At 39.5% G+C, this 14,535-nt stretch overlaps 1 protein-coding gene across 1 annotated transcript in view; it reads right to left on the bottom strand.

Annotated features, from left to right (window-relative positions):
* Positions 1–3,496: 3,496 nt before the first annotated feature.
* Positions 3,497–14,535, bottom strand: part of LOC141128362 (angiopoietin-2-like) — a 91,467-nt gene continuing 80,428 nt past the window's right edge. Inside the window, exons 8-9 of the mRNA XM_073615607.1 lie at positions 4,524–4,654; positions 3,497–3,762 (exon numbers count right to left, since the gene is read on the bottom strand). Coding sequence (XP_073471708.1) covers positions 3,602–3,762; positions 4,524–4,654 — 292 coding nt within the window. The 3' untranslated portion in view covers positions 3,497–3,601. The remainder of the gene's footprint in view (positions 3,763–4,523; positions 4,655–14,535) is intronic.

The following is a 14,535-nucleotide window of genomic DNA, read 5'->3' as shown; positions in this document are numbered from 1 at the left end:
ACACTGAACGAAAAAAATGAATTGTCTATGACTAGCTTTAGAGCTGCTTTGTTGAAGCCTTTCAAGTACCATTCAGGGCCAGTTTGGGAATGTTACACGGAAATCTTAATTGGAGTTCTTTTACTCTACGCAAGCTGCTAGCTGCTTCAGTAGGCTTTAAACAATCTTAAAGTGCTTGTAAAGTCTAACATATACCCAGTGAAGTAAATAGCCTCAGGTGACGCACAGAGATTAAGCAAATTCTCCTGCATATAGTGAGTTGCACCTGTTTATTTGTAGCTCTCCTCTACATCCGTTCAAAGCCTAGAATTTATACAGCTTTTCTGAGTTTCCAGAAAGCAGGGGGTGTGGAACTGAAGTTACACTCTGCAGAGCTCTGAGAGTCATTTGGAGAGAAAGGACACATACTGTACCCCTTCACACAGCATACAGGAACAGAGCTGAGGCTGTCAATCAACTAGGACCCTCCCCTGTCACCTTTTCACCTCTTGGTGTCAGAAAAACGTGTCGGAAGTGACTCATGCAGATAGCAGAGGAGCAAGGTAGCAGACAGAAATGACAGTTAGCTATCTGGACTGAGACACACTTTAGAAAAATATGCTTTGTTCATATTTAATATCTGAGGCTTACAACCACTTTAAGGTAGTGCTGAAGCTTAATGAAGTCTGTTGGCAACTTGTTATACATGACAGTTAGTGTTCCCATTAAGATCTTTAGCCGAATAGGTAATCAGCTGAATGATGAGACAGAGAGTAACTGTAATATGCGGTTTACTAAACAGGTGCAAAATTAGAAGCAATGATGCAAAACAGGTTTAGGATGGCAAAGAGCATGCATACACTGTAGAATAATAGAGAACAAATTATGAAAGCTGTCCAAGCAAGGACTCTTCATAGCAATGCCTCTGTAGCTCAATCAGGGTAACATGGCTAGATAGCATAGTCTCTAAAAGACTCTGTTAGAGTCAAGTTTAGAATCATTACTTCAGTAAAACAGCTACTAGTGATTATCCTCATAAACTGTCTGTGAAGTCCATGGTAGCTCTGGCAACACAATTGAACAACTCAAGAGATTCAAGGAAAAAGTGCCACTCAACTAAATTTGCAGTACTCTGGCAGCAGTTGGAGTTGCTCACCGCAGTAACTGGGTCTTCCAGATAAGTTCCATGCTATTAGGCTTGGGCCTGGCTGCCTGCACACCAGTTCTGACACTGAAGGGTTCCTCGCTTGGCTGTAGATCGCTTGTCCAGCTACTTCTGCCTCATAAGGCCTCTCTAAACTTCTAAGGGAGGTAAGCTGTAGAACGTAGTTTCTGGGCGTGCCCAGAAATCCAGAGAGATGTAGGAAAAGGGGTTAAATGGGCATGTTCCTGCATCTGAATAAATAGGCACTCTGCTACAGATCTGTTTTTAACATTCCCAATCAGGAGATGAATGGTACTTTAAAGGCTTCAACATAGTTTTCTGAAAGTTATGCAAATGCATTGTAAAGCTTTCTGTACATACTGCCCCTTTACAAATTGAAGCCTTTGTGAACAAGGCCATAAAGGGATGACACACTTTCATATTCCGGCTGCCAGGAGCGTTCTGATTAGCTGAGCTACCTGAAGCAGCACTTTTATTACTGTTACTCCTGAGCAACGTCTCCCATCTTTCATCCATGGTACAGAAACAAGTGGTGGAAGAACCTTGTCTAATGAATCTCTTTGGAAGTTGCTCATTAATGTATATTCACTGGTTTCAGGGTAAGGAATAGTCCTGTAGGAATTTCTCACACATTTTAAATCAAGCCAGTGGGTATAATACTTACACAAATGCTGGAGTTCTAAATTATAACAGGAATATTTGGTTTTCCACTTAATTTCCAATGATTTCAAAAAAATATCTAGCCTGGTGCAGACACTGGGAGCATGACATGAGCACCACGTGCTGCAGATAAATCAGTTAATAAAAAAGTGCATTATGTCCACATGGCAAAAGGCATGTACATGACATTGATTTGGCATTACAGTGCGCATCAAACACATATCGGTACCAGTCAAAGCCTGGTTCCCTGCACACACATACTGTATATTAGGACTCTTGGGAAGCTCACCATACCATTCCTGGTAAAATGGAATTTGAATACTTCCTAAAAAATTTAGTTGAAGCTAGGTAAATCACAAAATGTTTAAGGAAAAGAAAGCTTTTCAACTTAACGTGAGCCTGTGCTTTGCCCTTGCTGTCTTTCTTTCCTTTTTTCATGCTTGGATGGAATGGTGGGAGAGCAAAGGAAAGGTAAGCATGTACAGCTGGAGAGAGGAGCACTAACCTGAACCATTTGCTTTGCCTTGTATAGGCAAAAACAAATTTGATTCGGATTGTATCGAAACCCAAAAAGCTAACATTTTATATACCACAGCTTACCCGTCTTTAGATGTGGTGGCTACATTTTTTTTTTTTATTTGATGGTTTGACAGTTTGCTTGAGGACACAAGAAAATGTGACAGTAATGCCCCATACACATGGTCGGAATTTCCAACAGAAAAAGTCAGATGGGAGCTTTTCATCGTATATTCCGACCGCGTGTATGCCCCATCTGACTTTTTACGTCAAAAATTCAGACGGACTTAGACAGAGAACATGTTCTATATTTTTCCGACAGAACAAATTCCTATCGGGAAAACCGCTCGTCTGTATGCTGTTCCAACGTACCAAAAATAACACATGCTCTGAAGCAAGTACGAGACATCGTACATGTTGTCCCGTCGTACATGTTGTACGTCACCGCATTCTTGACAGTCAGAATTTGGTGTGACCGTGTGTATGCAAAACCTTCAGAGTTTATTCCGACGGCAAAAACGGTCATGTGTACAGGGCATTAGCAATCCCGGCATTCCAGCAATGTAACTGTTTTTCAAAACTGTTGAATCGATAGGTTTAGTTCCGCTTTATGATTACTGATGGGGCTCTGGGCTTCAGCAAAATGGCAGACCCCAGCAAGAAGAAACAGTAGCAGTAATGGAGGCAATTTACAGCACACACTAATTTTGGTAGCATTACTATTAATGTGGAATGTGTGTTCCTTGCTAAAGAACTTTTTTTATGTAAAGTTGTTATGGATAAAGTTCCCCTTTAATTACTGTGAGCTTCATAAGTCATAATGATTCTATGGCAAATATTAAAAAAAACTCTTGGAGACATATCTTACAAAGGTTTTTGTTGTTGCTTTTGATCCCATTGAGAAGATTTTGCTTCCTTCTTAACTTTCATGAGAAAATTTGTACTTTGATGGATCTGTTGTACTTCAAATTTTTTTATATAAACATACATCAGTATCTTATTTTTGAGTTGTGTTTCTCTTTCTTCTTCAAGAGTCAAAAGAACCAGGTCTTAACTGATATAAAATAGAGCCCTTATGGATGGATATATCCGTTCCATAGTTAAAACCATATTTCTTAACTATACCAGAACAAAATAAACCATCATTGCCCAAAGAACACAAGGTAAAAGAATGTATAATGCATTCTGCAAAGTCAATTGAAACGCAGATCATTTCTTGTTTTTAATTAAAAAAAGCAAAAAGAGCATAGTGAAACTTTGGAAGTCGATGTGCACATTTGTTCAAAAGTCAGCAGGGCGCATCATCATGGTGACAGACTTCAGACCATGGCTGGGGCCTTTCCAATAATGCCATTTGATTCCATGGTACTTTGTAGTCCCAGATCCACTTGGATAATAAATACCATTGAGGTTTGAAGGTCCACACGCATCAAACCACCAACCTAGGAACGGAGACATTTTTATTAGGAAATATAAGGCAGAAGCTCAAATTTTTTTAAACAACTTTTTCCATCAAAACAGAAGGGAAATACCTGGTACCTTTCAGAACAGAAAACATGTGACTCACCCCCTTCCTTCCCCAAAACAGTGTTAGTGCTTAGTGTTTGGCTGCTTGGGTACCCATGTGGGCAGAGAATTCTTTGTCATGTATAGGTTCCAAGTCAGATATCTAGTCTAGTTCTGAGTTACACTATTCCTGCAAATCAAATTCTGTGACCTTTTTACTGGTATAATAGTGCACTGGATTATTACAACTTGCAAGTTCTTTGTCCATATACCTGGAACAGAACTGCTAGCAAAAGAGGACCACAGTTTGCCTTGACTTTGACTTTTATAGAAGTAAACAACAAGAAAACCGAGGCAGAATGGTAATAATGTCTCTTTCAACCTCCCTACACCTTGGCATGCCTCCCGTGCCTATGATTTCTAATCTTTTCAATGTGACACTAAAGCTAGCCAGCTAATTGAAGTAGCCGGGTGGTACCACAAGACAATTGACCAAGGAGAGAGGAAGTATAAATCTGGCCCTGCAGATCATATTTAGGTGTGAAGTTGCATGTAGCCAAATTAGCTGTTATGAACAGGTCTATCTCATAAGAATGACCGCACCAGACCTGCCTTGAAGTTTTTTCAGTCCAAAATTTAAAATATTTTGCAGGCTAATACATTAAATTACATATGTCATCATAAAATATGGATTTACCTCCTGTTGCAATCTGTGCACATTTGCAACTGCATCTATCATTATCTGCATCCTTGGTGCTAAAGTCCATTCCTGTGGAACTAAAACTGCTTGTCCTTCCTGCTGTTCCACTATATCCTCTTAAATTCAACCTTCAAGAAGAAAAAAGCATATACAGTAAGTTCCTTCATATCTAGAACCTCCTTTAACACACCAACAGCAGCCCTAGAGTGCAGGATATAGTCCATCATCTGAGGGAAGAGAAGAACATATGCTCAGGCACTGCATATCCACTAAAGTGTAAATAATAGACTTCAGATTTTAATGATTAATAATAACGTTTACCATTTGAGCCGTGGTGCATGTAGTAGAGTGCCCTAAAACCCAACTTTAGCCAATAAACATATACTGTATATTATATACACTGATTCATGTATATTGTGAGATTTCACTCCAAATGAAGACCTCAGTCTACTCAGACTCCTGACCACTTGTATTCATCAACAGAAGTACCTTTACACAAGGTTTGCCCTTTCAGACCTGGGCACATGCTCCTTGAATGTCTGTCTATACACTCGCTGTTCCTGCAGCAACCTGTCCCCTAAGGAGGAAGCACTGACTAAGACTAATCTTTTTATCTGGACACCTGTTGCAATTACAATAGTCAAGGTGGTATTTCCAATCACTGTGGGGACAATTCCACTCCAGTCCTGTAGCATCTTTGAGACAGGAAATGAAGGCAAATCTCCACAATGGAGAGACAGATAGTATTAAACAACTGACAAAACTTTCAACCTATCCAAAATGTAAACAAAATGTTTTGCCAATAGGAATCAGCTTACACAATACTAGGCAGGTATACATTATTATATAGGCTTTATATAGTAATAAGATAACAAAAGTAAGGCTCTACTATATACTTAATGGTGACATAATTTTTACTTTTGTTATCTTTATGTGACTATTAAAGTGTTACTAAACCCACAACAGTAAAATCAGTCTGTACATGCAGTAAAGCATGTTTGTTATACTCACTCTGGAACCTAAGGGGCTAATCCGCTGCATTGTGTAAAACGGCTGTTTGATCCTGTATGCACAGATCCTCCTCTTCTTCAACTGACTGACTGCACTCCAGATAAGACAGAGTTACTGGAGTCAGGCTGCACATGCTCATTTTGGTGTGTATCACTAGAGAGTTTTTTTTTTTTGCATGTGATCAGCACAGGGCCAATCAACACTGTCCAGAGAGAGGGTCAGGGGTACTGGATCCCAATAGGATAGCCAGTGCAGTATGAAAACTCGTCCTACAAGCTTCACCATAAACTGATAGAAGTCACAAAACTGCTATATATTGTTGATGAGAAAAGGTATTTAGCAGTTTATATTTACTAAAACAATTGCATGTCCATGTTCTGTGTACTGTGGGAGGCCAGATATAGTGAATGTAAGGTCCTGGGTTAAGTAACAATTCAAGTATATAGTGGCATCTTATTTTTGTTATCTTATTGTTTCGAAAGTGGGTTTAACCACTTACAGAGGAAGTAAACCCTGATGGGTTTACTTCCTCTTTGTTTCCCTGCAAAGGTAAAGCATAATGGGCTACTATGCATCGCATAGTAGTCCATTATGTGTCACTTACCTGACACAGGAGCCTGCGATGTCACCGCTGTCCCTTCTCCTAGGAAGAGTCCAACTTCTTTCCGGGTATCGTGGCTCTGGCGTTGTGATTGGCCGGAGCCGCGATTACGTCACTCCCGCGCATGCGTATGGGAGCCGCCACTAATGGCATATCGCCGTTAGCAGCGGCATGCTCAGTGTGCCTGCGTGCCGCTGTCTACGACGCATGCGCCGTAGACAGCAGTGCCTGTCTTTTTGCAAATATCTCCTAAACCGTGTAGGTTTAAGAGAGATTTCTTGGACCTACAGGTAAGCCTTAATCTAGGCTTACCTGTAGGTCAATGTGGTCTGTAAGGGTTTACAACCACTTTAAAGGAGTAGCTGCACTTTTTATTTATATATGTTTTATTTTCTAATTTAATTCTTAATAAGGATTTTGTTGGCGCCACACCAATCACTTTGACTTAGGATATATATAGTGTCAACAGTTGTGCAGAGCTTTACAACATGAGGACAGACAGTACAGTTACAATACAATTCAATACAGGAGGAATCAGAGGGCCCTGCTCCTTAGAGCTTACAATCTAGGAGAGAGGGTATATATATATATATATATATATATATATTTTTTTTTTTTTATTTAAAGTGGGCATGATCGTTGCATGCTGATCAGTTCTACTCCCAAAACCAGTAACTGTATATGAAAACAAGGCACATATGAAATGATGTATGGTCCACGTGGGGTAGTATTGCATCTCTTGGTTTATACAGTATGTGCTTTTGTTTCTCTCCCTTCTGTAATAATATTTGGTCTGCTTTCCTTTCCTATTGGATGAATCATCAAAGCCTTTAGTATGGTCTGATGTCTGTGAGAGGACAAAAGCAGAACATGCCTGGTACAGACGTGCCAAGCCAACTCAAATACCCTGTGATATTTCCATTTGTTTATCTGAAGTGTTGTTTGCCTGAGACGATAAAGACAACAGCCCATTTCAAACAAGCTGACTTCCAACCCACACAGACTCATGTCCTGTTTGTCTTGAAGTGAGCTAGGGGGTTGCCAGTGTCTGGCAATCAGGTCTCCTGAGAATAAAGCTGGAGGAAAACAAGAAAGGCTAACATGGTATTTATCACCTAACCTCTTCCTTCTTTTAATCACACATTCTCTAACATGAGCTTTCATAATACGACAGGTCTTTCTGGATCCGTTACAAATACAAGTGTAAAATCAGTGCATGCAAGCTAACAAGAGCAACTGACCTCTGCCTTTATATGCCTTTAAAGAGAAGTGAACTCTGGAAGCTGTGCCCAAAAAAAAAGGCAGGCGCAGGGCCACCTGTATGGTCTGTGGTCTCCTGCAGCTGATATTTTCCCCATTGCTGACTTGCCCTGCCTTATTTTGTATGAGCTTCCCTATATCTGAGTCTCCAGCGAGCAACACAGTAATGGTATTATCAAGTCTTTCTCTGTATCTCCTGAGAATAGCAGTCAGGGGTAGCACTGTCTTAAATCTCACACTGCAGATATAAGGCAATGAGACTTGGCACTGGCATCCTCACATGACATCCCGAGAAATGCTCTGCTATTTTTCTAGAAGAATTCCAGATAAAGAGTAAACTTTTCTGGGTACTGCTTAGGCACAATTAAACTATCTAGATGTTCCCTACATCCTAGCAAATCCGGACATTTTGGGTGGTGGTTTACTAAAGGCTGTTCACTTTGCAAGGGAAATTGCACAGTGCAAGGGAATTTTCCCAAGAGCATATTAAATGTGGTGAAATTTCACTTTGAAAATAAAGCTCAATTACTTGTATTAAAAAAAAAACAAAAAAACATTTTTTGCTTGCACATAGTTACATAGTTACATAATAGGTGAGGTTGAAAAAAAGACACAAGTCCATCAAGTCCAACCTATTTGTGTGATTATATGTCAGTATTACATTGTATATCCCTGTATGTTGTGGTGATTCAGGTGCTTATCTAATAGTTTTTTGAAACTATCGATGCTCCCCGCTGAAACCACTGCCTGTGGAAGAGAATTCCACATCCTTGCCACTCTTATGCCGCGTACAGACGATCGGACATTCCGACAACAAAACCGTGGATTTTTTTCCGACAGATGTTGGAAATTCCAATCAGCAAGAAGGCGCTGATGTACAACACGTACGACGAGCCGAGAAAAATGAAGTTCAATAGCCAGTGCGGCTCTTCTGCTTGATTCCGAGCATGCGTGGACTTTTGAGCGTCGGAATTGTGTACACACGATCAGAATTTCCAACAAGAAGTTTTGTTGTCGGAAAATTTGAGAACCAGCTCTCAAACATTTGTTGTCGGAAATTCCAACAGCAAATGTCCGATGGAGCATACACACGGTCGGAATTTCCGACAACAAGCTCACACGAACATTTGTTGTCAGAAATTCCGATCGTGTGTACGTGGCAATACAGTAAAGAACCCTCTAGGCAGTCTAAGGTTAAACCTATTTTCTTCTTCTAATCTTAATGAGTGGCCATGTGTCTTATTAAACTCCCTTCCACGGAAAAGTTTTATCCCAATTGTGGGGTCACCAGTATGGTATTTGTAAATTAAAATCATATCCCCTCTCAAGCATCTCTTCTCCAGAGAGAATAAGTTCAGTGCTCACAACCTTTCTTCATAACTAATATCCTCCAGTCCCTTTCATTAGCTTTGTTGCCCTTCTTTGTACTCGCTCCATTTCCAGCACATCCTTCCTGAGGACTAGTGCCCAGAACTGGACAGCATACTCCAGGTGAGGCCGGACCAGAGTCTTGTAGCGTGGGAGAGTTAGCCCTTTATCTCTTGAGTTAATCCCCTTTTTAAAGCATGCCAATATTCTGTTTGCTTTGTTAGCAGCAGCTTGGCATTGCATGCCATTGCTGAGCCTATCATATACTAGCTCCCCCAGGTCCTTTTCCATCCTTGATTCCCCCAGAGGTTCCCCCCCCCCCCCGTGTATAGATTGCATTCATATTTTTGCCACCCAAATGCATTATTTTAGATTTTCCCACATTAAACCTCATTTGCCATGTAAGTGCCCACTCCATTAATTTGTTCAGATCTTTTTGCAAGGTTTCCACATGTTGCAGAGAAGTTATTGCCCTGCTTAGCTTAATATCGTCAGCAAATACAGAGATTGAACTGTTTACCCCATCCTCCAGATCGTTTATGAACAAATTAAATAGGATTGGTCCCAGCACAGAACTCTGGGGGACCCCACTTTCCAACCCTGACCATTCCGAGTACTCCTCATTTATCACCACCCTCTGAACACGCCCTTGTAGCCAGTTTTCAATCCATGTACTCACCCTATGGTCCATGCAAACGGACCTCACTTTGTACAGTGAACGTTTATGGGGAACTGTGTAAAATGCTTTTGCAAAATCCAGATACACCACATCTATGGGCCTTCCTTTATCTAGGTGGCAGCTCACCTCCTCATAGAATGTTAATAGAATGGTTTGGCAAGAACGATTCTTCATGAATCCATGCTGATTACTGCTAATGATACCCTTTTCATGACTAAAATCTTGTATATAGTCTCTTATCATCCCCTCCAAGAGTTTACATACTATTGATGTTAGGCTAACTGGTCTGTAATTCCCAGGGATGTATCTTGGCCCTTTTTTTAAATATTGGAGCTACAATGGCTTTTCTCCAATTAGCTGGTACCATTCCAGTCAGTAGACTGTCAGTAAAAATTAGGAACAATGGTCTGGCAATTACTTGACTGAGTTCCCTAAGGACCCTCTGGTGCAAGACATCTGGTCCCGGTGACTTATTAATGTTAAGTTTTCCAAGTCTATTTCTAATTCTGTCCTCTGTTAGCCATGAGGGTGCTTCCTGTGATGTGTCATGAGGATAAACACTGCAGTTTTGGTTACATAAGCCCCTGATTCCCTTGTGAAGACTGAGGAGAAGAATAAATTCAATACCATCCCCATCCTTTGTAACCAGATTTCCTTCCTCATACTTTATGGGGCCAATATGGCCTGTCCTCCCTTTTTTACTGTTTATATACTTAAAGAATTTCTTGGGATTTTTTTTGCTCTCCTCCGCTATGTGTCTTATATGTCCTATCTTAGCCATCCTAATTGCACCCTTACATTTCTTGTTGCATTCTTTGTAAACTCTGAATGCTGATGATGATCCCTCAGCCTTGTATTCTTTGAAGGCCTTCTCCTTTGCTTTTTATGCATTTCTACATTGGAGTTAAGCTATTCTGGACTTTTGTTCGCTCTTTTAAATTTATTTCCCAATGGGATGCACTGGCTAATGCCCTTATTTAATATGCTCTTAAAGCAAACCCATCTCTCCTCTGTGTTCTTTGTTCCTAAGATTTTATCCCAATTTATATCTTCTAGCAAGGTTCGTAGTTTAGAGAAGTTTACTCTTTTGAAATTCCCCTTATGTTTCCTATTTGTGTGATTTATACAGAAGCTAATTGACCTGTGATCGCTGTCTCCTAAATGGCCCCTTATTTCCACATCTGTGATCAGGTCTGTATTGTAGGTAATCAGTAGATCTAGTAACGCTTTATTTCTACTTGGTGTATCATCTGACCCATGAAATTGTCCTGCGAGACATTTAGGAACTGGCGAGCCTTAGATGAATGCGCGGTTCCTTCTGCCCAGTCTATGTCTGGATAATTAAAATCCCCAATTATGATGACACTTCACATGCTGCTACTCCAAATTGTGATAGGAGGTCCGTCTCCCCCTCCTTCCTCAGGTTAGGGAGCCTATAGCATACTCCCAGTATTATTTTCCCCTTAGTTTCATCCCTTTGGAGCTCTACCCCATAAGGATTCCACCTCCTCCCTAGCTCCCTTAGTGATGTCATCTCTCACATTCACTTGTACATTATTCTTGATATACAGGCATACCCCTCCACCTTTTTTACCCTCTCTATCCCTGCGATAAAGGGAATACCCTTGAATGGTTGCCAGCCAATCATGAGAGCTTTTGAAAAAAGTCTCTGAAATTCCCACAAAATCTAAATCCTCCTCATACAACAGTATCTCTAGTTCTCCCATCTTGTCCGCCAGGCTTATGGCATTGGTGAACATGCCACATAGTTTAGACTGGTGTAGTATGGGTGTAACTTTAGTTATTGAATTACAAGAAACTTAGTAATAGTTTTAAGGTGATTACTTATATATATATATATATATATATATATATATATATATATATATATATATATATATATTTCTATATATGTAAAATGTATGTTTCTGAGCTAACAGATGGTCATTCACAGAGGGTCATTGTCTCTGGACCATTCTCTGTTTAGCCTGTTGTTAGTACCAGATTAAACCAGCTTTTCGTGCCTTATATCTGGCCTTTATAAGGTCAGACAATAGAGCAGGGCAGCGAACCTCGTTAAGGGACGTAAGAGGTCCTGGATCTTGAACAGACTGTCGGCTTCCAGAACTATCTGAAAATTCAGAAGTTGAGGGGTTCCCTGGATTGAATGCTGAATTTATCCTGTATTGTAACATCTGTAATACATCTTTAATCGAAGCTAAGTAAATCTCTTTTATTACATTCTTTGTTTTGTGTGTTTTAATCATTGTATTTACTGACCACATATCTAAAAGGGTAAATATATAAATGAATCTATGAATAAATGTAACACAGAATTTAACCCCTTGTTACATAATGGCGCTGCGAGCAGGATATTTAACCCTTTCAGTGCTGGTTTGAAGTGCAGTGATTAATTCTAGTAATACTGTTGTGAATTGTAATGTCTTTTGACAAGTGGGAAACTGTATTATTAGTGTGCACTGTGATGGGAGGTTTGTTGCTAGGTTTGCTTTGGTGGCAGTTAGTGGCAGATATGTTTAACTGGATAAAAGAAGCGAAGGGGGGAGACAGTCGAAAGAGCCCCATCTCAGAGTGGGCAGATTCTAGACGCTGGTCTACTCTGGCTCGTGAATTGATCAAGTATCAGGATGCATTTAAAGTGGAAGACCCCCGCCACTGTCTCCTGATTCTTGATTTGTTTCGATATTCAAAATCGGAACAGAAAGCTGCATCTATATTAGGATGGATATTTTTGCAGGCATTGAGACAAAAAGGGGGTAGATGGTCGAGTGTTTCCACTCATTGTGTGCTTAGCGAGCCCCCGGCAAGCTTTAGATTTTTTGAGATGTAGAACAGATGAGCTGATGACCGCATTAGGTGGACGAGTGGCCCTTTCGCTGGTGCTCACATAATTGTTCTTTGAGGTTTGAAAACGATGAGCAGAAAACAGGTAGGAAAAGGAAAAATATGACCTGTATTGATGCTTAGATTGCGATTACTGCAGTAATATATGTGTTGAGTTTAAATGTTGAGCTCGTTTGTTGGTTGTTTAGCTAGCTATTGGTGAGGAAAAGTTGCTTGTATGGATGATATGTAAAAATGCATTTGGCTACTGATGTTTAAGTGAGTTTTTGTATGCTTGACTGAAAAGATCAGTTAAACATACAGGAATGGCTGCAGCTTTCAGCTCCCCCCCCGGACAATGGACAATAGTCAAGCATGTTGTGAAAGGAACTGCAGCTTTAGACTGTATTTGTGAGAGTCTGCTTGAATGAGACGATCCCTAAGAGAGGGGGACAGAGTTTGTTGCAGATAATGTTTTTATTTAAGTTTTTCGTTAATACAGAAGGAACCAGATCTATTCCTAGAAGTTTCGTAGATCTGTATGGTATTGAACAAGAGGTTGCAATAGAAACATCAATATGAGTTTGGTGATGTATAATGTTTGTGCACAAATGTAATGAACACCATATAATGTTCTTGTGAATTATTTCAACCATGGTTAATGACAACTTTGAATGGACGTCCTTTAATGAAAATCCACGTGGTGATAATTAATTAAGTAATATGAGCTCAATTAATAAGGGTAATAGAAGTGCACTCATGAATAACAGAAATAATGGCCATATGTTTTGTTGTTTGTGGAAAGTGTTGGTTAAATGTGTTTGTTGCTAACTATTTGTTACTTTCTAGGAAGGAACGGTAAAAATATCACACTAAATACCTTTTATTTTGTTTAGTTCCTAGACAATATTAAACAGCATCAACCCACCTGTCTGATATGGTTTGATGTCCAAGAACTAAAGATGAAGGTTACAGTCAAACTAAATCATTTATGTTGTTTTTGTTGTTATTTTTATGCAATATGCAAATGTACTGAAAGTTTTTATTGGAACTGATTGTAAACCAGAGCAGCTAATACTCTCGATGCTGCATAATAGATTTATAAGGGTTTCCTCTGATTGAGTTCAATATAAAATTATATAGAACAAATAATGTTTGAATATTGACAGCAAGATTGTTTTGATATCTGGAATTATATAATACTTGAAATGGTTTGAAGGGTGTAAGAATACCCAAACATTTACATATTGTTATTTTCTGTGTATATGTAAGCTACATTATGGCAGCATCTACTTCTGTATATTCTGACATAATTATTTTGGTGGAACTGTAAGGCATTACCATTGTGGGAGTGTGTATGGGGTTTTACATAAAGTACATTTTCCTGCATGATTGACAGTTTAAATTTAAAGTAATCATTTTGTTTTTCAAGGGAAAAAAAAAAAAGTACTTATGTCTACTTATAATTGTACATTTAGGTTAATGTTATTGCACTGAACACAATTTTTAAGTCTATCAACATGAGGTGTTCTAGTGTTATATATATGGTCAGTTATATCTGACACTCAGTGATTCTTTGACCACCCTGTTCTATACACTTGGTTGAGTTTTCATAAAATGTTCTTGGTAAAGGAAAAATAGTTATAAAATAGGCTCTCAGGTTTTGTTTTCCTCAATTCTCCTTGATTGCTTGGGGTGGGACTGGCATGTAGAGTACAGTAACACATATGCATGGGCATATTATATGCACATATTGGGATCAGTGTAGACAAGAGCCAGTTAGCCTGCCAGAATGTCTTTAGAGTGTGGAAGGAGATCAAAGTGCATAGAGGAAACACACATGAAGTAGTTTAAAGTTGGGCCTATAATTTGATACAGAGTAGTGTATAGTTCAGGTGGGGGATGAGTAATATACCTGTAATAATATTTCACCTTTAATGTAGAAAGCTGAGTTTTTCAGTGTTAAGACAGATCACTAATGATTATCGATTTGCTTGTTCAGAAATCTATAATGGGCTATATGGGCATTGTTGTTAATTAAGAAATGTTGGACTGACATATTTGGTAACACACCTGTCATGATGTCAACTAGAAGCATATTGGAGAAAGGAGACAAACACTTTTGACAGCAGCAACGGTCTATAAAGTCTTTACCAATGATCAGCAGCTGAACTGTTGGTGCAAGTTCCACCTGTTCTGAGGGTCGAGTACCTGAACTGTTCCATCCGCTATCATGGTTAAGTACC

The sequence above is a fragment of the Aquarana catesbeiana genome, linkage group LG02 (assembly GCF_042186555.1).
Source record: "Aquarana catesbeiana isolate 2022-GZ linkage group LG02, ASM4218655v1, whole genome shotgun sequence".
Lineage (NCBI taxonomy): Eukaryota > Metazoa > Chordata > Amphibia > Anura > Ranidae > Aquarana > Aquarana catesbeiana.
The sequence above is the reverse complement of the archived record's forward strand: the minus strand, read 5'-3'. Positions and strand labels throughout refer to the sequence as shown.